The sequence below is a fragment of the Podarcis tiliguerta genome (assembly GCF_965153285.1).
Source record: "Podarcis tiliguerta genome assembly, chromosome: Z".
NCBI lineage: Eukaryota > Metazoa > Chordata > Lepidosauria > Squamata > Lacertidae > Podarcis > Podarcis tiliguerta.
In genome coordinates this window covers 960336-982056 of record NC_139553.1, presented here as the reverse complement: position 1 = coordinate 982056, position 21721 = coordinate 960336, and the positions used below count along the sequence as shown (strand labels likewise).

The 21721-nt window shown below is 46.3% G+C and overlaps 2 protein-coding genes across 5 annotated transcripts in view; one reads left to right on the top strand and one right to left on the bottom strand.

Annotated features, from left to right (window-relative positions):
* NEK6 (NIMA related kinase 6) overlaps positions 1 to 17248 on the top strand; it is a 92634-nt gene extending 75386 nt beyond the window's left edge. For all 4 annotated transcript variants that reach the window (XM_083423140.1, XM_083423141.1, XM_083423139.1 and 1 more), the window contains 3 exons: positions 3947 to 4041; positions 11215 to 11328; positions 15325 to 17248. In XM_083423140.1, the coding sequence (XP_083279266.1) occupies positions 3947 to 4041; positions 11215 to 11328; positions 15325 to 15435 (320 nt within the window). In that variant the 3' untranslated portion in view covers positions 15436 to 17248. The remainder of the gene's footprint in view (positions 1 to 3946; positions 4042 to 11214; positions 11329 to 15324) is intronic.
* Positions 17249 to 18174: 926 nt separating this feature from the next.
* Positions 18175 to 21721, bottom strand: part of PSMB7 (proteasome 20S subunit beta 7) — a 29886-nt gene continuing 26339 nt past the window's right edge. The window contains exon 8 of the mRNA XM_083423128.1: positions 18175 to 18404. Within this exon, the coding sequence (XP_083279254.1) occupies positions 18293 to 18404 (112 nt within the window). The 3' untranslated portion in view covers positions 18175 to 18292. The remainder of the gene's footprint in view (positions 18405 to 21721) is intronic.

Sequence of the window (21721 nt, the reverse complement as noted above, 5' to 3'; positions counted from 1 at the left end):
AACTGGCAGCCAGTGCAGCATTCTTTGCTGACTGCAACTTCCTCATGAAGCGCATGGGAAGCTCCACATAGAGCGCATTGCAGTAATCCAGTCTTGAAGTAACCAGTGCATTAACTATTGAAGCCAGGCTTTCCCAGTCCAGGAATGGCCGTAGCTTCATATCACTTGCACTTTGTAAAAGGCACTTCTAGCCTCTGGGGCTACCTGAGCCCCCAGTGACAAAGGTGGATCCAGAAGCTCCCCAAAACTGTGCTCCTTCAGGGCAAGTGCCACCCCATCGGCTCTGCATGCAGAAAAGGCTCCAGGTTAAATTCATGTCAGCCTTTCCAGGTGGGTCTGGGATCGTTCTCTGTCTGAAGCCGTGGACAGCCACTGCCAATCAGTGCAGATGGTGCTGTGCTAGATGGGCCAATAGCCTAACCTGGTGCATGGCAGCAGCCGGTGTCCCTAGAGTCCAGCCATGCCCTGAGCATGCAGCAGCGGTGACTTCTTATGTTCCTGTGAAGTTTCCCCTCTCAGCCTGGGAGGATTGATGGTAAAGTTCTGATTGCACACCAGCCCTGCATACATGACATAACCCATGAAAGGTGCTTTCAGCAGCCCAGCCCAGAGTGGCCACCTGTCCCTCAAAAGAACCCATACATGAAACCGGACAACTGGCTCCCAGGTCTTCATCTCAAGCCTTCTTGTTCCATAGGCTCTTCTTCCACCCCCAGGATTCTTGTCTTCTCTGCCATGGAAACTTTCTGGTTAATAGCCTCTGATTAGCCTCCTCTTGTCAAATTGGCTGATGTGATGCGTTGCTGAGTCCTGGCTGATTAAATCGGAAGTCTTGTGCACTTTCCTGGAAGATGCTCATTACAAGAGATCCCCACTTAATGCTGGACAGGCCAGGAAGACAATTGGGCTTGTCAGTCTTTTATCTTGGCATTTATTTAAAAAATAATACATTTTTCCTTCTCCTTCTTTTGAAGCTCAGAGATCTGCCTGTTCATTTCTTTGCTGACAGCACCACCACCACCGCGATAGGCAGATGCCCAGGGTGGCTTTAGCAGGCCAGGGTGACAAACAGGCTGCTCCACAGACCTACTTCCCATAATAGTACAGTTTAATGTGCAGAAATCAAATTAGGAATATGGCGCACTCACCCGTAACATAAACACTGTCGTTCTGCTTTGATTGAATGTCGTTTTCAGGCATTATTTGGAACGACAATTTTATATTGAACAAAGGATTGCACAGCTGCGGAATGCAAAGCAGCAACTTCCCAAGTCTCCTCATGATCTGCTGCTAAAGGACTCTGTGGTGACCCAAGACTTGTGTTCTGATTTCATGAATGCCAGAGGCTCTGCCTTTGCCCCCAGAGAGCTCTGGACTCCCCAAGGTTTGGGTAGGTGTGTGTGTTTCCTCACACACATTTTCTCACTCCCATTGTTGTGCACAGGTTCACTCAGGGCTCAGTGCCTTTGAGCGTGTGCAGAGTTGCTTCACTAAGGATACCGCAGGAAAGGGTTGTAGAATGTGCATCTTCTGGATAACACCATCTTCTGGTGTTCAGTGGGCCCGTCTCCATCCTCTCCTTCGAAATTAAGCACTCGCATGAATGTGAGAGTCCTGCTGGGCCAAGGCTGCTTTAATTTCAGTACAGAAAAATGTACCTAGTAGGACTTGAAAATAGGAGGGGGCAGGAAAGTGAGAAGTATGGGTAGAGCTGTAAACCTCCATCGAGGAGGCCAAGAATCAAGGGTCTTATTCACTGCCTGTGGGTGGTGTTAAGCAGATCATTCTCAGCCTCTTAAGAATTTTTGTGGATATGAATAAGAGGATGACTGTAAGATCAGCACAATAATAAAAAGTGCTACATACACAGTTAATGCTTAGTATTTTGGAGCCATTGGGAATGTTCAGTATTAGTCATGCTGGGTATCCAGGTTCAGAAGAGACCTTGGGTGTTGCCTTCCGGGGAGGCTTCAGATAATTCATTTCTTCTGTAGTAGCGTCTTTAACTTTTTTAATTTTAGAAACCATCAGGTTGGGAGGGGGGACCTGTGGCCCCCTAGATGTTGCTGCACACCCATCACACCTGCCTATTGAGCATGCTTACTGAACCTGATGGGAGTTGAAGGGCGATGATTAGAGCATGATTAATGATTGAATGCATTTTGGAAGGAGACAGCAAAATAGCCATTGGTTATATGCTTCCCTTTCCTGAAGTGTGCAGATAAGAACCTAGCCAGACATGGGTTTCAAAAGCCAGCACCCAGCCTTGCCTCCTCTTATAGTATTCTGCTGTCCTGACTTGTGTCTCTCTGTGTAGTTCATTAAAAGAGGTGCTAGCTAATGAGCACACACACACACACACACACACACCCCAAATCCGGCTTCACAGTCAGAGCAGACCTGAGTCAAGGGCTCAGAGGAAGCAGACCTCGACTGAGTATTTTATCTCACTTGAAATGCTGGTGTGGGCACAGGAGGGAGAAATGGAGGAAGGCATGTTAAACAGTGTGGCTTTTTTTCTTTCTTTCTAAAGGCTGCTCTTCGCAAGGAATGAGCCTCCCTCTTTGTTGACCCAATTCCCAACCAGAAGAGATGCTCCTTAAATCACACAACTTTGTACTGAGACTAGGATATTGATAATTGGTTCCTAGCCGCTGTCAAAGGCAGAAGCCCAGTAGCAGGCCGCTGGAGGAGAAAGCCCTTGTTCCTCTGTTACTTTAGTATATTCCAGCTGTCCGGAGGAGCCAGCGAGCTTAGCGTGGTATATTTCTCCTCTGTACTCCAGGCTGGGTTTTGGTGGTCTTGGAGCTCACACTGATCTGGTATCTCCTGTGTTTCCAGCATCAAATGTCTTGCTGCACTGCACTTGTCAAATCCTTGAGAGTTTTTACTGCACTCTGACTGCCTATGTTATAAGAGGTGGGGCTAAGTGGGGCTATCATGCTTTGCCTGAAGCAGTGGCAATGTCCCCTCTTTAATGGGCTTAAACTTTCAACTGCTCCCTGCTGTGTCAGTCCTTAATTGTTCTGAACTGCAGGCTCCCAAGAATGGCAGGAGTGAGTGGTTTGGTGCAGGGATACCAAAGGAGGATTTCAAAAAGACCAAAATGGCCAGTTCTGTTGCTTTATAAAGAAAGGTGTAAGCTCACACCACCATGTGCAGAGCCTCACTGCCGTTACAGACGTGTGCCCACACCCACAAAGCAACCATTCATACAGCCTTTATGCACAAAGCAGTATACAGCATTTTGCCCAGAACCCCTTATTACACCTGAGTGGCGGCTGTCCAAAGCTTCTCCCCACTCCGGCCCTAGAGCCCAGCACCCCAAGGCCGACAGGTAAGCATAGCATCAAAGCTAGCCAATTCACATATATCAAACCAAGTGAATATAAAACATGAGCTTATTCTTGCAACTATAACTAATTAGTTTGGGGTTATCTTAACTAGGAAGGTGACATTTGCAGGCCTTCCAGAGCATTTGACTTTTGGTTCAACATGCGATTCCAATGCTATTCATACTACAGATGGACAATGGGCAGATCTGGAACAAAAAAATTTTGGGGCCAAATCACTGAACCCAGTGTCACGTTTGGCTTTGGATTAATGAGGACCGGAGAAGCCATTTTAATCTGTGCTTTTGTCCTCAACAGTCTGGCAGAGAGATCTTCTATTTAATGGCAAATTGAAGCTGTTAACTTTTAGCAGTTGTGTTGCTGAATGTGGTCAGTAGGAAAACGTGACCTTTGGTTTTTGAGATGGAGTCTTTCTCAGAGTATGCGTTTTTCTTAATATATCCGTGTTTTCATTTCCTAGTCTTTAATTTCTTTAATGTCAAGTATCCTGTTGCTCCCAGACCATCTGGTCCGTTAGTTTGCTTACAGATCATTGCACAAATGGTGCTCTCTCTTCAGAGAGTGATCCCTCTTTCTGGGCTTGTCTCTTGCAGTGGGAACACCCTACTATATGTCCCCAGAAAGGATACATGAAAATGGCTATAATTTTAAATCAGACATCTGGTCCTTGGGCTGCTTATTGTATGAGGTAAGTATCACTTTCATGTTTATGCACAGTGTGGAAAAATGGAAATAAGTGGAAATGAATAGTTCAGAGAATAAAACTCTCCTTCCATTCAGAATATCACGAGTTAGTAGACTCTTGGATGAGTACAGACCTGGGGAAATGCCAAATTTAGTTTGTGTTTGTGTTTAGTTTGTGTGATAGTGAGTTTCAGAAACTTAAACTGCTTGTGTCTTTGGGTTGGTCACAGAGTATTCATGCTCCATCCATACTTAGTATATCACTTAGTCTTGGGCTGTTCTCAAAATACTCTGTTGCAACTATGCTGCTGGTATAAAAGTGTAACTTGTTTTAAACTATAATTGTCAACGTGAGTACCATGGAAGTTTTGATAATGGATGTACCCATTAAAGAAGGAAGTTATTTATGATTTGTGATGTGCTCTGAGAGCTCCAATGCTCAAGCAACCACTGGTGTTGAAAGTATATGTCTGACCCTGAACTTGAGCATTGATGGCAAGGGCAGATGAACATCCCAGGGGGTTGCCTCTTGGGTGCTCTTCTGAAGCTTCCTGTGCATCAGTGTGAGCTGCTTTTAAAACTCAGTGAGAGACGTGGTGCCAAGAGCCCTGGAAGAGCAAGCTGCTTGGGAACCCCTGGGGTCTGCCTGCCTGCAGATCATGGTCAGGGTAGCCTGTAGGGTATTACTTTGGAAGGTAGAGTTCCAGTGGTCCTTGTGTTGTGTTGTGTTGTGTTTGTATTGGAATTAGCCAATGACGGAATGAATTGCAATAGTTTTGCCTTTAAAACAACAACAGCCTGGAGAGGAGGGGAAACAGTCTCCGTTAGGAACTCAGGTGCTGCTGACTCTGCTTTGAGGTCCAAGGGCAGATGAGAGAGACCCAAGAAGACCCATTTCCCCAGAACACAGTCTTCCTTGCTGGGTTTTGAGGTGAAGAATCTCAAAAATATTAGGTGCAGGAGGCCCTTCCTAAGTCAGATAAGAGCCGTGGGGATAGTGCTGTTCCTTCGGGGCAGGGGGGGGGGGAGCTTGGCTCACAAGGTGTAATGAGATGCTTGTTGGACCAGGCAGTGTGCTGTTGTTGGGGTTTCAGGTCTGAGTCATCCAGCAGCTCAATAGGTGCTGATTAATTTGTTGGCAGTGTGCAAAAGCACCATGCAGGGTCCATCAAGAGGGAGAGAGAAATATCGGTGTGGAGAAGTCAATAAATGAAATCAATGAGATGCCGTGGTAGGGATTGAGTAGCCTTTGAGAGAGCAGTACAGCGTGACTCGTAACAGCCCTCTGCTCCTCTTGCAAGAGCTCTGCTGCCACTGACTTTGAAGTCGTGGGTGATGGGAGGGGTTTCCCTTAAAACAGACCTAATCAAGGCAAGCCACCCAGTTGCTCCTGATGTGTCCAGAGTGCGCCCTCAAGCAGAGTCCCTGGTGCACGGGGGGGGGGGGTCCTCAAGGGAGCCTCTGTTTCCTTTTTTATGCCCCCCAAGGAGACACACTGCTTGCTTCTGAGGGGTGGACTCTGCAGTTCGTCTTAGCAGGCATTGGCCTGGGAGTCATGAAACCTCAAGGACCACCTGGTCCACACCTGCATGGATCACCCCAGCCCAGGTCAGGAGGGGCTTCTGGGCCACCATAGCAAGCAGAAAGAGTTTTGCTGTTGCTCTGGTGGAGAGATAGGGCCTTTGGCCAGGAACGAGCCTTGGCATTGATTGCTGCCAAGCAAAGAGCAGCAGGACGTACTGAGGTTGGTTCTCCTACTGAAATTGTTTGTTTGTTTGTTTGTTTGTTTGTTTCTTAAATTTATATACAATGGTACCTCAGGTTACAGGCGCTTCAGGTCACAGACTCCGCTAACCCAGAAATAGTACCTCAGGTTAAGAACTTTGCTTCAGGATGAGGCCCCATTATCTAAAGTGGTGCTTCAGGTTAAGAACAGCTTCAGGTTAAGAACGAATTAAGTACTTAACCCAAGGTACCACTGTACCGCTCTTTGTCCAAGGATCACAGGGCAGTTTACAGTATAAAAGCACGAAAATATGTAACGTATTAACAAACAAATCAATTAAAAAAATCCCCACAGTTTGTTTAAACAGAGGCTTGGGAGAAGAGGAATGTTTTCCTCTGGAGACTAAAGAGAAGTTATGATGGTACCAGGGAAGCCTCCCAGGGCGAGTACAGTATATACTGGAGTATAAGCCCACCCGAATATAAGCTGAGGCACTTAATTTTACCACAAAAAACTGGGGAAACTTATTGACTCGAGTATAAGCTGGTTCACCACACCACAAACCTGGTGGGCCGGAGTGCATGTGTGTGCATGCGCACACGGCAGAGGGGGCTTCTCTCCCCCCCCCAGCCCCTCCTGTCCCCCTGCCTACCTAGGGTGCTGCCAAGAGGCAGAGGCTGGTGGTGGCAGCGGTGGAGGAAGAAGGAGCAGCCCAAAAGGGCTGCGTTGGAGCTGCTCGTCCCTTCCTCCGCCGCTGCCAACAGGGACCCTCGCTCGAGTATAAGCCAAGGGGGGCTTTTTCAGCATAAAAATGTGCTGGAAAAGTCGGCATTAAACTCGAGTATATACAGGATTCCACAAAACGGGGAGCCCTTCAAATGGTTCCTTTCTCGTGTTGCCAGTCTTGGCCACATGAGAAAGGACCTTTCATGGAGGGGGCACACGAAGAAGGGCCTCAGATTATGATCACAAGGTCCAGGTAGGTTCACACTGCAGTCCTGAGCCGTTTAAGGCTTTGTAGTTCTAGGCAAGCACTTTGAATTGGGCCCAGAAAATAACTGTCAGCCGGTGCAGTTGGGCCCAGATGGGTGTAATATGCTCAAACCACCTTGCCTTGGTGATTAGGCTTGCAGGGGGAGGACAGCAGTCCTCAAGCTGAGTGTTACTGACAAAGAAGTAGCTATGACTCCTTGGAAGATGAGTTTTAACTATATTTTACTATATATATTTTACTTTTGTCTCCTGCCTTATTGAATTGCTTTTTATTTTATTTATTTTGTATTTTGTGGCTTTCAAATGTGTTATGAGCCACCCTGAGCAGTTCTTGAGTGAAATAAATATAGGGTGGTGGTTTCTGTGAGCCCAAACAGGCTCACTCAGCCCATTGGGTCCTGCTCAGAATCATTAGGATGGGCAAGATGAAATGAAAATGCTTTCCTCTCCATAATGCCATCGTTAGCAGTCGTTAGAACTTTAGCACTAGGTGGGAGTGTGTTTTTGTGTCTATGGTTGCTGGAGTGTCTTCTAGTGGGCAGTCTCTAAAATTATCCCCCTTCCCCAGTATCTCTGAAAGGAAGAACCCCCACAGCCGGTCTCTGCCGTTCCCACCAGTGATCCACCTCTTGCCTCTGTTCCTCAGGTGGAACTGCAACCTTTGTGGTTCACTCTTCTGGGAAGGCCACAGTCAGAGGTGACACTGCTCTCCCCCAGGTGGCCCTCTCCTTGGTGTGCCTTAAAAGGACCTTCCAGAGATTATGTTTGTCTCAGAAGCAGCATCAGAAGAGGGCTGGCTCCCTCAGAGTGTGTTTTGTCTTCCCCCACATTTGTCACCTTCCATAAATGGTGGCAGTTTGTAATTAAGTCAGGCTCTCTAGTCAGGCCTTGATCACATTTAGGTCAGCAACCAGGAAGAGTGATCCTTATTTCTGTGTGTATATATTAGTATATTAATTCATAATTGCCTGCTTTTCTGTGACTCAGGCCCAAGTCAGTTCAAAGCCAGCCATGGCACTTCCAGCTGTAATCTTGAAGTTTCAGTTCAGCGGAGATAAGCGTATCTGCAGATACTGTTCCAAGGAAGCATCTTCGCAAATGTGGCCAGCCCTGAACAAGCCCCGTCCTGCCCACTGCTTAGTGGCAGTGGAGGCCACCAAAGATGTCAATGTCAATACTCTGTTCTCATCCTCAGGCCTCTGCTCTTGCTTTGTTAAAAATAGGGAAAGCAGCGGTGGACTGGGCGGAAGAAGCTTTCTCTGTGCTTTTTGTTTTTGATTATGTTGTGCAGATAAACTGGGGGAGTTTTGTCTCCAAGTAGCCCAGAGGCACACATGCCAGTTGGAATTCACTTTAACATTATTTGGGCTGGGGTGTGTGTGTGTGTGTGTGTGTGTGGCCAGATAATGCCACTTAAACTTGACATTTACAATCTCACATTGATTTATATTAAATCTTATCAAAATAGTGGGAAGGCTTCACCATCTCCCGAGGATCTGTCATCAAGATAACTTGCAAGGGATAAAAATAAGTTCTCCCTCTCCTGTAAATAGCTGCAAGCAATGGCTTTAGCAGTTCTAACAAGATAATCAATTTAAACACAGGGAGCAATTTTTATTTTCTTAGACCAGTCATAGAGCATGGTGGTCAGTTTCAAACGGGGATCCAGCCGTTCCACTGCAATTGTTCTAATCCAGATGTCAAAACGAAGCCTTCAAATGCATCCAAGCCACAGACCTCTGCCAGCCACTTTGGCCATTCCAGTCAAGGGGGTGAGGGAGGCTCTTGCTCAGTGCCTCAGATAGGCTGCCCTTGTCCGTAGATGACAAGAATGGGGGAACAGGGCTCTGGCTAGCACTGCTGGGAGTCTTGCTGTTGTGTTTTCAGATCTGCCACTGCAGCCATCTCTCAGGATATGATCTGGGGATTTGGTGCAGGCCCCTGTGTGGGCAAAGGGGTCTTGAATAGCCAGTCTGCGCTGGAGGGGTTGGAGAGGGTCTCAGTGGAGCCAATGGCTGACTCCCCATTCCCAACACATCACTGGGGTGGGTGCCTCCCCCCCCCCCCACACACACACATGGAAGGGTGTATTAAGCAGAAGTCAGGCCCATGACTAAAGCTGTGCTGTTGAGGAGACAAAGTTTTAATATCACGGAAATCCAGTTTGATTTGGGCACCTTTTCTTAGTGGATAAATCAAGGGACCTCTGCCTCACTGACAAATTTCTAAACTGCCCTAATGGATATTGGTAATTTGTCTGTGTTCTCTATCAGTATTGTTTATAAAAGGATAAAATGGGTGAGAAGTGCCTTGGAGTAACTTCTCCCTCCTCCTCCTCCTCCTCCTCCTCCTCCCTGCATTAAAAACAACAACCACAACAACCACCACCACCTTTGCTGGGAGATTGCTGATTGCCTGCCAAGAGGCACCCCCTGTGCATGATAATGAGCAAAAGACTTAACACTTTTCAAATAGACCCTCTCTATTAAAATAGTGGCTCAGAGCTGAGGCTCCGCAAACACAAATAAAAAGAAGCGGCGGCTTTGCCGATCTGCCGCAGCTTGCGGCAAAATGGTTTTTAAAGGATCTTCTAACCGGAGTAGATAATATCCACAATTATCCAATAGTGCTTCATTAGGAGGAGGATTATTTCATTGTGGAGGGGCAGCTTGTGACAGCGAGAGTGACAGGGAGCCCTTGAATAGCATTATGGATTAATAAGCAGCTGGGGCTCCGTGGGGGCCGCATGCTGAGGGGACGCCGCTGCTCTCGCTTGCCGAGCCTCTGTGCCACTCGCTGGCGGCGCTCGCTTTGAAGACCAACCTTATTAGAGCCGGATGCAAATGGGGAGCGGAGGGTGTGTGTCTTTGGCTCTCTTCCTGGAGATGGAGGCGAGGGGGGCTGGCCTTATGCTTCTGCTGAGTGTGTTGTTGGGGGCACGTTGTGTGTGTGTGTGTGTGTGTGTGTGTGTGTGTGTGTTTGCTTGCTCCCATGCCTGAAGAAGAAAAGGTGTTTGGGGTGCACAGGGGCATCTTATTGCTGCTTTTGAACTTTCGTGAAGTTGAGCAAACGGCCCAGCTGCTCTTCTGTCCTGCTGAAGTTCAGGTCAACTTCTAGAATTTACATATTTCTTTGGGTTGGGAAAGAGTTTCAAATAGGAAGCAGGATTTGACTGAAGAGACATGGGGCTGTATGTAATGCTAGTCCTACTCAAAGTTGACCTATTGAAGTTGATGAGCATGGTTAACTTGGATTCATTAATTCCAATGGGTTGACTCTTGAGTAGGGCTTAGTTGGATGCAACCCATTGTTTGTTTGTTTTGAAAGGCCCTTTCATGCCATTAGCCTTGTTGCTTGACTCTTCTGCGTGTGTTTACAGTCTTGTTTTTAGTGGTTGGGTTTGTGAAAGAAAGAAAGAAGCGACCGCAGAATTTTTAAAAGCTGCTGAGGGTTATCCTCTGCCATCTCTGAAGTTATAAATTGCTTTGAATGTATAAGGGCTGTGGGATTGGCTGTCCAGCAGACACTTGCAATGCTGCCTCACATTTCTGCCAAGCCTGCATAAAATGTTTCCCATGTGCAGGGCAAGTGTCTCTTCTGCAACCAAATGGACCAAAAAAGTGACAGGGCTGTTATGTAAGAAGTTGGATCTCTCTGTACAAGGTTATAATTTGCCCTTTGAATGAAGCAAACACAAAATGTTTCCATCAGCATGAAGCATGAGTCTTTACCATTGGCAGAAAAGTTTGCACTTGCTCTCCTCAGGCCAAACCTGTGGCTCAGAGATACTTACAAAGTCTGCATATGAAGCAATTTGGAGGAAGGTGCACCTAGAGGTGGGGAAAATGTTATTTGTAATGTCAGAGCCAGAAAGATTTTATGGGAGGCAGTCATAGTTGATGGCATCTGGCTGAGCATGAGCTGCTCCACCAGGATGCTCTGTTGTGAGACGGCAGCCACAGGACCTTTTCCTGCTTGTCAGAGCCAGTGGTGGTCTCTGTCTCGAGCACAGAGTGGCTGCAGATCCAGCTCCCTGAAGAGGGGGCAGCTGCTGGAGGTAAATAGTTTTCACTAGAAAACGACTAGTTGTCCTCCCTGCTTTTTGGATGGCGCTGTGGGTTTTAGGTCAGCAAGCAGGAAGAGTGTTTCTTATTTCTTCCTGCTTCATGACCTTGGTTGGTTGAAGGATGGGGAGCTGGTAGGAGGTAGAGGTAGCAATGGCCCACTGCAATGCTGGGGAGTAGCCAAGGACACCTCAAGAAGTTCATTTGTAATGGTTTAGTCCTTAGAACCTCCTGGAAGAGCCACCTGTTTATTGGCAAGTTTCCAAGTTGCACTTGTGGAAATGGTCACAACCAACTTGGGTACAACTGCCAAGCAGCAGACCCATGCGAACTTCAGTTGGTCCTCCCTGAACATTTATCCTGTATTGCTCATTTTCCAATATTTTCTTTCTAGATGGCAGCTCTCCAGAGTCCCTTCTATGGTGATAAAATGAACCTGTTTTCGCTCTGCCAAAAGATAGAGCAGTGTGATTACCCCCCTCTTCCAACCGAACATTATTCTGACAAGGTGAGTAGCTTCAGCTGTATGCTCTCTTGGGCCCTGAATGGGAGGAACACGCACACACAAACCCACACATGGCAGGGAGCTCAAGATTGGAGCATCTTCAGGCAACTGCCTTGGCGCATCCTCAAAGCCTTTTCAGAAGGGAGAAATGCCTTCCTGCTTACACAGCTGCATATTCAGAAACTTTTTCTAATCAGGTACCATAAAGCAGCAAGTGTGATGCTCACAGAAAGCAGAGCAGTGCTGAGGCAGCAGGATGGGCGGCACCTTGATGCCTAAAGCTTGGTTTTACTTCTCCAGTGCACATCGTTGTGTGACTGGGCCCAGATGTGCTGCAAATTGCCCCGTGGCATCTGCTGAAAAGTAGCCTGACAAATGCTGGACCAAGTATAGCCCTCAGGGGATCTCAGCATAAGCTTTGAGCTTCATCATTTGTTAAATGCAGTGTTTTAAGAACGAATGGAAGGAGCACCTGGTGGAAGAGGTTGGTCGACAGTGTTCCTTCCTGCCAATTTCCCAGAGGCATACCTAGGATCCCCTGCGCCCTTGGCAAGGAGCTGTCTTGGCACCCACACATTGGAAAAAACCGCTTTCCTGCAATAGCCACATTAGAAATTACTACGTTTTATGCAACCCAAGTACTTGAAGTGTCCCGTAGGAGGTAAAAAAATCCACATGCCTTTGTATCGCAGTGCAAGAAGGATGGGAAGCTTCTCTGTTGTTTCATCTCACCACAACAGTGCATTGCCACACACGTATTCACCATACATTCTGTAGTCCGATAGGTGATTGTGCTCCCAGCACAGGTGCGCCTCTGCAGCTTTTAAACAAATATATTAACCCTTTGGAATTGGAAAGCAAGGGATGAGATCAGGGCAGATGAAAGACCCAAGTGAGCTTTTGGAAGTCTGCTGCCTCCGGCACACCAATAGCTTCTGTAGTCTTGATTAAGATTTTAAGGAAATGTGAACCTGCTTGTTTGGCAATGGAAGAGGGGGTGGGCATAAATGCCAGAGAAGGGGCACAAGGAACAAGCTCTGAATTTAACACACACACACAAAACTTATGTGTGGCAAGGGGACCAGTATTCCAGCAAGTTTTTTTCTCTGAATTCAGTGTGTAAAAAGCAGATCACAATGAATGCACTGGGATCTTGTGTATAAGTGGCTGAGAGTTTGATGTGGAGGTGGGGGGGGGGGAGAGTTGTGGCAGCCTTTGCGCCAGGAGCAGGCAGTCTTCAGCATTCCAATCAGCTTGTTGCAAAGTTTGCCGTTCTTTGCCCCGCTCCTTGGCTGCTAAGTCCGGAGCATTGCTTGGCTGGCAGGGCAGAGTGCGCCTGAGCAGAGTTTCCAGTAGGCAAGGAGGGTTGGTTCCAGTTCTGTGTCCTCCTCTTCAGAATAGAAGGAACATCAATATGCACATTGGCCCAGGTCTTGGACAGTGTCCAAGTTGTAGGCTGTGGCATTTTTTGGCACAGAGTTTCCACCCCGGCTGTCATACGCGGCTCCTTGGCTGCTTCTCTGAGGAAACTGGTCGTGCACATCCCTTTCCACACTGGAAGGCTTATGCTAAATGGCCCTGGCTGCTGCTGGTCCCACTTTGGACAAGTGCCTGCTTTTCCTCTCCCCTTCCTGATGCACAGGAGTGTTGATGCAGCCATGCCGGCCCCTCCTGGCAACTTTATGGCTGCTTGAGCACGATTCCTTCTTGCAGACCACTCCTGTGGCCCAGCCAGGTTCATTGTCTTTCCCTTTGCCTTGCTGCTGCTCCAGCTTCTTGGAATCTGCCTTCTGGCAGCAGGATTTAGTGCAAGTTGACAGATGTGTTTCCTGTCTTTCCAATTACTGTCGGTTAGCCTCCCTCTGGCAGTGCTAAAGAGAGTGTGCAGTCTAGTGATACAATTCAGCGCGAGGAGGATGGTTGAGAGCTCAAATAAAAGTGGCAGGTCCCAGAGAACTCCGTTCCAGATGGTGCGTTTGCATGCAACAGGCCAGCACACTGGGTGAATTGCCGTTGTGTGAAACTGCACCAGTACACACACACACACATACACCCCTACGCACATACACCCCTACGCACATTCCTAGCCATGTCAGTAAACATTTAGTCTCTGGAGTATTGAGTTGGCACTCCATAATGATTCATTCTGTGTGGGTCAGGAAAATGCTTCATGGGGGGAGTCTGTGCTGTGAAGTTGTGGTGCCTTGCTGAAGAAGAGGCAGAGGAGACTGGGGAGTGATATTTGGCAGGGGCTATAGGGCCTTGTCTTTGCGAGGGGCAGCGGTGCAGGTGGCCTCCCTTTCAGAAGAGACGGTGGATGAGCGGAGCAGAACAAGACAAGGCAGCCCTGTCTGGAGTGGCTCCTTAATTCCTGACAAAATGCCTTCCATGTCCAGCAGTGTCTCCCTTCCTAGTTACATGAATGGCTTCCTTTGAGGACATGCGGACGGGGCGGGGGGTGGGCTTGGTTATTCTCTTTCAGTAGTGTAGAAACACTCATGACTGGTTTGCATTTGACAAAAGTACAGAAGGTGTTCTGCAACCATCAGAAACCATCTTCAATTGACCCTCTTGCTGGCTGGAAACCGCCCTTTTTTACTCCTGCGAGGATCTCTGCCTGATGCACGGGGCCTGATTGCGGGATGGTCAGGCTTTTAATTACCATTAAAATAACTGATTCTATTGCTACTGGCAGGATGGGAGAAGATCAGAGGCTCAAGGCTCTTTCTTTCTTTCTTTCTTTCTTTCTTTCTCTCTCTCTCTCTCTCTCTCTCTCTCTCTCTCTCTCTCTCTCCCCCTCTCCCTCTCCCTCTCTTGCCATAGGGTGTCTAAGCTGCTTTCAGGGGCTGTGCAATTAAAAGCTCATCTTTCAAATGCAAAGTGAAAAGGGGTGGGAACTGGAGCTGTTTTCTACACTTGCTGTATTATACAGCAGTGTTAGAGGGTCTCTGTCAGGATATCCAGTCTGATTCAGCCTTTGCCAACTTGGTGCCCTCCAGATGTCTTGAACTGCAACTCTCATCAGTCCCAGCCAGCACAGCCTGGCTCTAAGCTAACAAGCAAAAAGCTTTGATACAGGGAGGAGCGCCTGCAAGAGCGATTCCTTCTCCTGTGCAGCCTCCACCGCCAGGGACTGGCTCAGTGAGGTTATCTGTAGACTTCTCCATCTACCCTATCCTCTGGTATGCAAGTGAGATTCCATTAGGCTTCTTCAGCCTCCTGAATAATTCCTTCTGCATGGTAATTCATTCTCACCTTCAGGTGGGTTTCACTGCCTGCTGCCTTCTAAGTCTACAGTTGTCACCATCTCTGGCCAGTGGCGTTGTTGGTTGGTTGGAATTCCATCAACATCGGGGGGGGGGTGCTGCTGCTCTGAGTTCGGAATATACCCAGCTATTCCAGTTGTACATACAGGAAGGTTAGCTAAATATTCATTATGTCCTTGCTCGGCTTCCTTTCGAGCCAGAACCTCAACATGCCATTCTCTTCACCACCAAACACAGAATATTAACAGAATGGCAATTATTGCTAATGAGGGCTTTCACATTGACCTCTCTTTGTAGATATATACTTCTTTCATCGGATACTTTCCAATATTGTCAACTACTGCAAAACCTGAATGCCTGAGCCATTTTCTGATGGTATGCCCAGGCCCATTAGGGAGGTGGGGTTGGACTAATGAGTATTGAACAGTGAGTGTGGGAATTTTGAAACCTGCATCTAAAATGTTGGTATCCCCAGTCATGTGTGCCACTCTCTAACTTGAGCGTCTGTGGGTGGGTGTGCATGCATATGTTTTGTCTTTAAACTGTCTTAAAATCCATGGAGCTGACCGAGTTCTGCTCTGGAACTCAAGGATGTTAGAATATTCATAGGCTGGCAGTGGAAGGCTTTGGGTGCCTTCAAATGGGAACGGGCCCCTCTTGCACCACCCGGCAGGTGCGCATGGCGATGGGCGGCAGGGTGTGTCTCACGGTCCTCTTGTTTTCCCCCTTGCAGTTGCGAGAGCTGGTCAGCATGTGCATATACCCAGATCCTGACCAGAGACCTGACATTGGTTATGTGCACCAGCTAGCAAAACAGATGCATGTGTGGACCTCCAGCACTTGATCGACATGCTCCCAGAAAAGCCATCCCAGCGTAGTCTTACTTGAACCTTCTGTCTCGGACGAAACCAAGAGGTGCCTCGCCAATTTACATGGGAGAGTTGAGCCTTCCTAGGAAGACGCTTCATGATTTCTGCTGGCCATTTGCAGGGGCGCTCACAGAGTGGATCCGCTCTAAGTGAAGGCTGTGAGATGCTGCTGCAAGTGTGTTACTTTTTAAAATAACACGTTACAGATATAGATCTCTTAAAAGATCCTTTCTTAAAACTGTTGTGTGTAATCTAGGTTAGGTTATTATAGCAAGGGTTTCTCATTTGTGTATTTGACACACCCCTTGTATCTTAACTAATGTGAAATATTGAAATAATTCCTTTGGTGAAATCACTTTATACTAATGTAAGAATTACAGTAGATTTTGTGTAATTTGTATAACTGCTACTTCTGCCTCTTTTGCAAACGGTTAATAGCAAATTCAGTTTTTAGTTCATATATTTTTTAAAAGAACATCCAGCCTGGAGTTTTTTGTACCTTCCCTCCTTTGCAATAATAGGGTCTGGTGAGGGAACATGTTTGAAGATTTTTTTTAAAGAAATTGAAACTTTGTGATTAATATTTTGCAATGCATTTTATTTGTCACTATGGCTGCAGTCAGCGAGGCCTCCACTGCAGGCCTCAAACCAAAGCTCTCTTTTGTGTCAGTTTCTGTGCCGCTGCTGGCACAGATCTTGTGAGAATCTCAATAGCTAATATTACATGACCAGTGTTACTGCACGCAGAATATGGGGTTGGGGGGGGGAAAAGCTTTGTAAAATCAGTGGTACTTTGGCCATCTACAACTACCTTGAAGCAGTGTTCAAAACATAATGTACAAGGGTATTACATTGACCATGCAATAAGGTAAGTTAAAATAGAATTCGTTCATTTTAACTCAAATGATCACCCACACTTCTTAACTGTGAAGACTCATTGAAGAATGTGAATATTTTAAACAAGCTGATTTGAAGGACATATTAAGACTTTGCATTTACACATACTTTCAATCAGCTAAATTACTTCATTGACTTGGTAATTCAGTTTCCATTGGCCCAAGAAAGGTTTTGCTCAGGAAGCCAGCTTTCTCTTGCATCTGTCTTTTTCCTTTCCTTTCCGAGTAATGGTGCTCAATCAGCTTCAGTACTGAAGGATGCCATTTAGAGAAGGATGTCCACATTTCAGGGGTTGAAATGTGGCCTGGCCTCTGGGCTATTTTCAAAGCAGGTTATTTTGCTGGAAATAAAGAATGGAATATACATGCATCTTTTTCAGTGGATTTCTGTGTAGCTCAGTCTGCCTTAAATTGAGAAGGGCAATGCCAACTACTAAGCAGTTCTGAAACAATCTACAAAGGGTAATAAGGCTAGTGTTTAATTGCTGTGAAAGATCCTGGCTGTGGAAAGCCACAGGGAAGTCCAGCCTATCAATCTTGGTGGAAAGTCAGAATATTTCAGCTTTATTGTACAGCGGCAGCACATCTGCTTACAAACTCTCAGGTGCTGCTGCTGGTGGGTGTCTTTAAAAGCAAGGTAATCTCTCCCTGGCACTGCAGGCTTCATTTGAATTTATATATAACCTGGTCTTGGGATGCAACATGAAACTTCTGTCTGTTGGGCAATTCCACGTTACAGGTGTGTCTGCTAAAATCTGGTCTCATATACTTACTCCTTAAGATCTATTAGCGCTTAAGTACATGTATTTCCAAAGAATTTTTTGTGAATGTGCATTTTTAGATAAGATTAAATGATTTACAAAATAAACAGTTTTCTTTGTAGAAAGAAAAAGGTGCCTGGTGTAAAAGCATATTGTCTGACCACGTATTTTTGCAATCTTGAGGAAAGAATTTCCCATGGTTACAGGCCGAAATGGTTGACCGCTAAACCAAGGACTAGGTAATTGGTTCACATATTAAATACTGCAAATGTTAGTTTCAAGGGTAACAGGTAAAATAGCCATTTATCAAAGTTAGTTTGAATAGTACTGAGCTTGACACCGAATTTCTGCCCTTCCTCTTCCTTGGAAAAATACTTGTCACCTCATTTACCTGTACTATATCCCCCCAAAAAGCTCCCTATATCACCCAAAAGTGTGGGGTGAGGTAAAGTCACTTGGTGTAAAATCCAGAGCAACATGGGTTTCAGGGTCAAATAATTTCCACCTTATGCCTGTTACTTTTGCTTTGTTGCCTTACTAAATGATCTGTAACCCCCTGCCTCTGTCATACCTGCTTAAGGTACGTGAAAGTGTTCAGCAAAAAATGCTGTGGACACACTTTATTTATTCCTCTTATGAAAAATATGGGAAATGAATGAATGAATAAATAAATAAATAAATATAAAAGCAATATAAAAGGATATTGCATTCAGAACCAAGGAATCTGCTGAGCACCTTAAAGACCAACAAATTTACATCACAAGTTTTCATGACCTAAAACTTGCTTCAGCAGATTTATCTAATGAAGCAGGCTTTTAGTCCACACAATCCTAGGCTATTGCTTGTTGGTCACCAGACAGCTTCAGCATAAATACACCATTAGCACACAGGGGATAAGATCTGTTAACTTTTGCATCTAAGAAGGACTGCTGCTCTCCTTGTGAAGTGGCTGGGGTCACATAATAGGCTGGATGTACAACTGGGCTGACCTACTGAAGCAAATAATCATTTTAGAAAATGATTTTTCCCTGCCCCAGTTATTATGCAAGTCAACCGGTCAATTCATATTGGTTTTTATTAAATCTGCATACAGAACATTAATTCCAGCATACAGATACAGAATTCATGTATGAAAATTCTCAATCCTCTTCCACTGCCCAGAAGTTTCCAGGAAGTCAAGATGTATCCATTGTTTGCACCGTCTCATCTGCCACTTCAAGATCCAAGGGTGTAACCTTCGTATAGAGCACACCTGTAGTTCCCCTCTCACAGCTGTATCGCCCTTGCCTGTTTGAGGGTGGAGAATAGAGAAACAATTATAGAGAGTAATGTGTGTCTGCCAGAAATCCCACTAACAAGAGGGGCAGATGGAGACAGAGATCTTAGATCTAGTTGCTGGACAGAGTAAAGTTGCCCTTTTGCCAAATAGAACACAGGAGGTTAATCACCTACTTCTGACTACCACACAGAGGAAACAAAACCACAAGGCCCAGAGTTACAAGTCACAACAAGCCAGACTCAACAAGTCGGACCTCACCTGGAGTACTCTGTCCAGTTCTGGGCACCACAGTTCAAGAAGGACACTGACAAACTGGAACGTGTCCAGAGGAGGGCAACCAAAATGGTCAAAGGCCTGGAAACGATGCCTTATGAGGAACGGCTAAGGGAGCTGGGCATGTTTAGCCTGGAGAAGAGGAGGTTAAGGGGTGATATGATAGCCATGTTCAAATATATAAAAGGATGTCACATAGAGGAGGGAGAAAGGTTGTTTTCTGCTGCTCCAGAGAAGCGGACACGGAGCAATGGATCCAAACTACAAGAAAGAAAATTCCACCTAAACATTAGGAAGAACTTCCTGACAGTAAGAGCTGTTTGACAGTAGAATTTGCTGCCAAGGAATGTGGTGGAGTCTCCTTCTTTGGAGGTCTTTAAGCAGAGGCTTGACAACCATATGTCAGGAGTGCTCTGATGGTGTTTCCTGTTTGGCAGGGGGTTGGACTCAATGGCCCTTGTGGTCTCTTCCAACTCCATGATTCTATGACTCCAGCTTATTTCCTCTGCTGCAGGGCAGTTAGACATGGGCCAAGAGGGAGGCATCTGGACCCATAGATTAAAATACAACAGTTTAATGCTGCATGTGAATACGTTCTTAGACAAAGTTATTGGAAAGGAAGACTCCATTTTGGAGCGGAAAGCCAAGTTAGAGCTTCTCCCCCTGCCAAGAGACCTCATTCTGTATTTGTAATCCATATCCCTCTTGCCCTATGGCTTTTGAAGAACCTCTCCTGGACAGAGAGAATGTCAGTGCTGCCAGTTAGCCCAGTGGAAACCCCAGGTGACCTTTCAGGGAAGTTGTGGATTGCATTAGGACAGTGACCCAGAAAGCTGATTACAATAAGCCTTTTCTTTTTACAGAAGGTTACAAGGAAAGTGGCTCCCGCAAAGACAGGATCCTTTTCCAAGGTCCCAAATGGTCCTTTCTAGTTCTTGAAAGAAGCAAATAGCTGCTGCCATGCAAAATGATGCAGTTCTCGTTATTGCCCACATCCTAGGGCAACTCCAAGAATAACCTGGTGCACGGAACATAATGGAAAACTGCACAGCAAAGTGGCTACTCCCTTGTCCACAAAAATGGAAAGTTCTGACTCTTCCCTCCTTTGAAACAGCCATGTCCTTGGCAAAGACAAAGCAGATGTACAGGGAATACTGGTCTCCCTAAAGGGCCACAATCCCAGCTGCTGCCTTTTCACACCATACTATTTGTGCTGGACACCTGCACTTTAAGAAGCTAAGAACAGCCTCCTGGATCAGGCCATTTGCCCACCTAGTCTAGCATCCTCTTCTCACAGTGGCCAACCAGATACATGGAGGAAGCCCATAAGCAGAACATGAGCAAAACTGCACTCTGCCCACCTGCCATTACCAGCAACTTGACTTCCAAAGCATACTGCTTCTGACAGTGGAGGTAGAACACGGGCATCTTGGTTAGCAGCCCCTGGTAGCCTTAACCTCCCTTAAAGTAATCACTGCCTCCTGTGGGAGCAGGTTCCACATGAAGTACTTTATATATCCTGATTCTTCCAACGTTCAGCTTCATTGCATGTCTAGGAGTTCTGTTGTTGTCAGGGAGAAAACCTCCCCAGCCACTTTATGTCATGCATAATTTTATAAACGTCTTATCAGGTCACCTCTTGCTTGCCTTTCCTGTGAAGTCTCAAAGGTTTCAACCTGTTGCTCCACCTTGATCATTTTGGTTGAACGTTTCTCAACTTTTTCCAACTCTACCCTTTTAAGGTGAGGGCACCAGAGCAGTGTATAGTATTTCAAAGGCAGTTCCACCATAGATTGGTATAATGGCACAATGACATTGGCCGTTTTATTTTAAATTCTTTTCCTAATGATCCCTAGCACGGAATTTGCCTTTTTCACAGCTGCCACACACAGAGTCAACATCTTCATTGAGCTATTCACTGCAAACCCAAGGTCTCATTCCTGATCAGTCACTGCCAGTTCAGACCCTATGAGTGTATATGTGAAATTATTATTTATTTATTTTTGCCACAAAATACATCACTTTACACTTATTACACTCAGCTGCCTTTGCTCCTCTGCCTCCCTTTCACTCAGTTTGGAGAAGCCCTTTGGAGCTTTTCACAGTCTCAAATTGTTTTAACAAACCTGAACAATTTAGTATCATCAGCAAACTTAGCCACCTCACTGTCCACCCCTAAGCAAAGATAGTTTATAAGCAATACTGATCCTTGGAGGTCTCTGCTTTCTACAGCTCCACATTCTTTTCATATGGCGAATTGTCAATTTATAAGCAAGTCCCCATTTATGTGCAATCTATTTGTGCACGACTGCACACACATGTGGTGCCTGCCGGGGACCCAGAAGAGGTATCTGGAAATGGGGAGCAGCCTGAATCCTGGCTCACAAGGACACCCACCCCAGGGCTCTGGGGAGGTTCTACTCACAAGCCAGGGGGCGGCAGGGCTTGCTCAGCTGATGTGCTGGGAAGAGGCACCTGCAGCTGCTAGGCAGTGAGGCTGAGTAGCTCAACAAAGCCCTACTGCTGCCCTTCAGGCTCATTCATGAGTAAACCCTCCTGGAAAGGTTATCTTTCGGCTCTGGGGTTGGTTTCCTCACAAGTCACCAGGTGCTCCCCATTTTATGCAATTTTGCATATGTGTGCAGGGGCCCAGAATGGAACCCCCACATAAATGATGAGCCACCTGTATTTCCACTCTCTTGGCTTCCTGCTACCTAACCATTTCTGATGTGCACGAGGGCCTCTCCTCATATTCCATAAGTGCTCAGTTTATCCAGGAGTCTTTGGGCACGTCTCACGAAAAAGCCCTTCGCTCCTATTAAAATTAACTCCCTCCACTTTTGGAACGAGCAAACTTTCTCTTAGGCTGACAACTACTTCAGACAAAACAATTCTTGTGATTTTTCAGGAGTGCGTTTTAATGATCTAAGCTGGAACAGTGTGCAGCCTCAACAATTGGGATACGATTACCTGTAGCATTTCAACTACAAGTGTTTGCACTCGGAAGGCATAATCTGCCTGTTCCTGGTATCTGAAGGTTTAACTCTCTTGT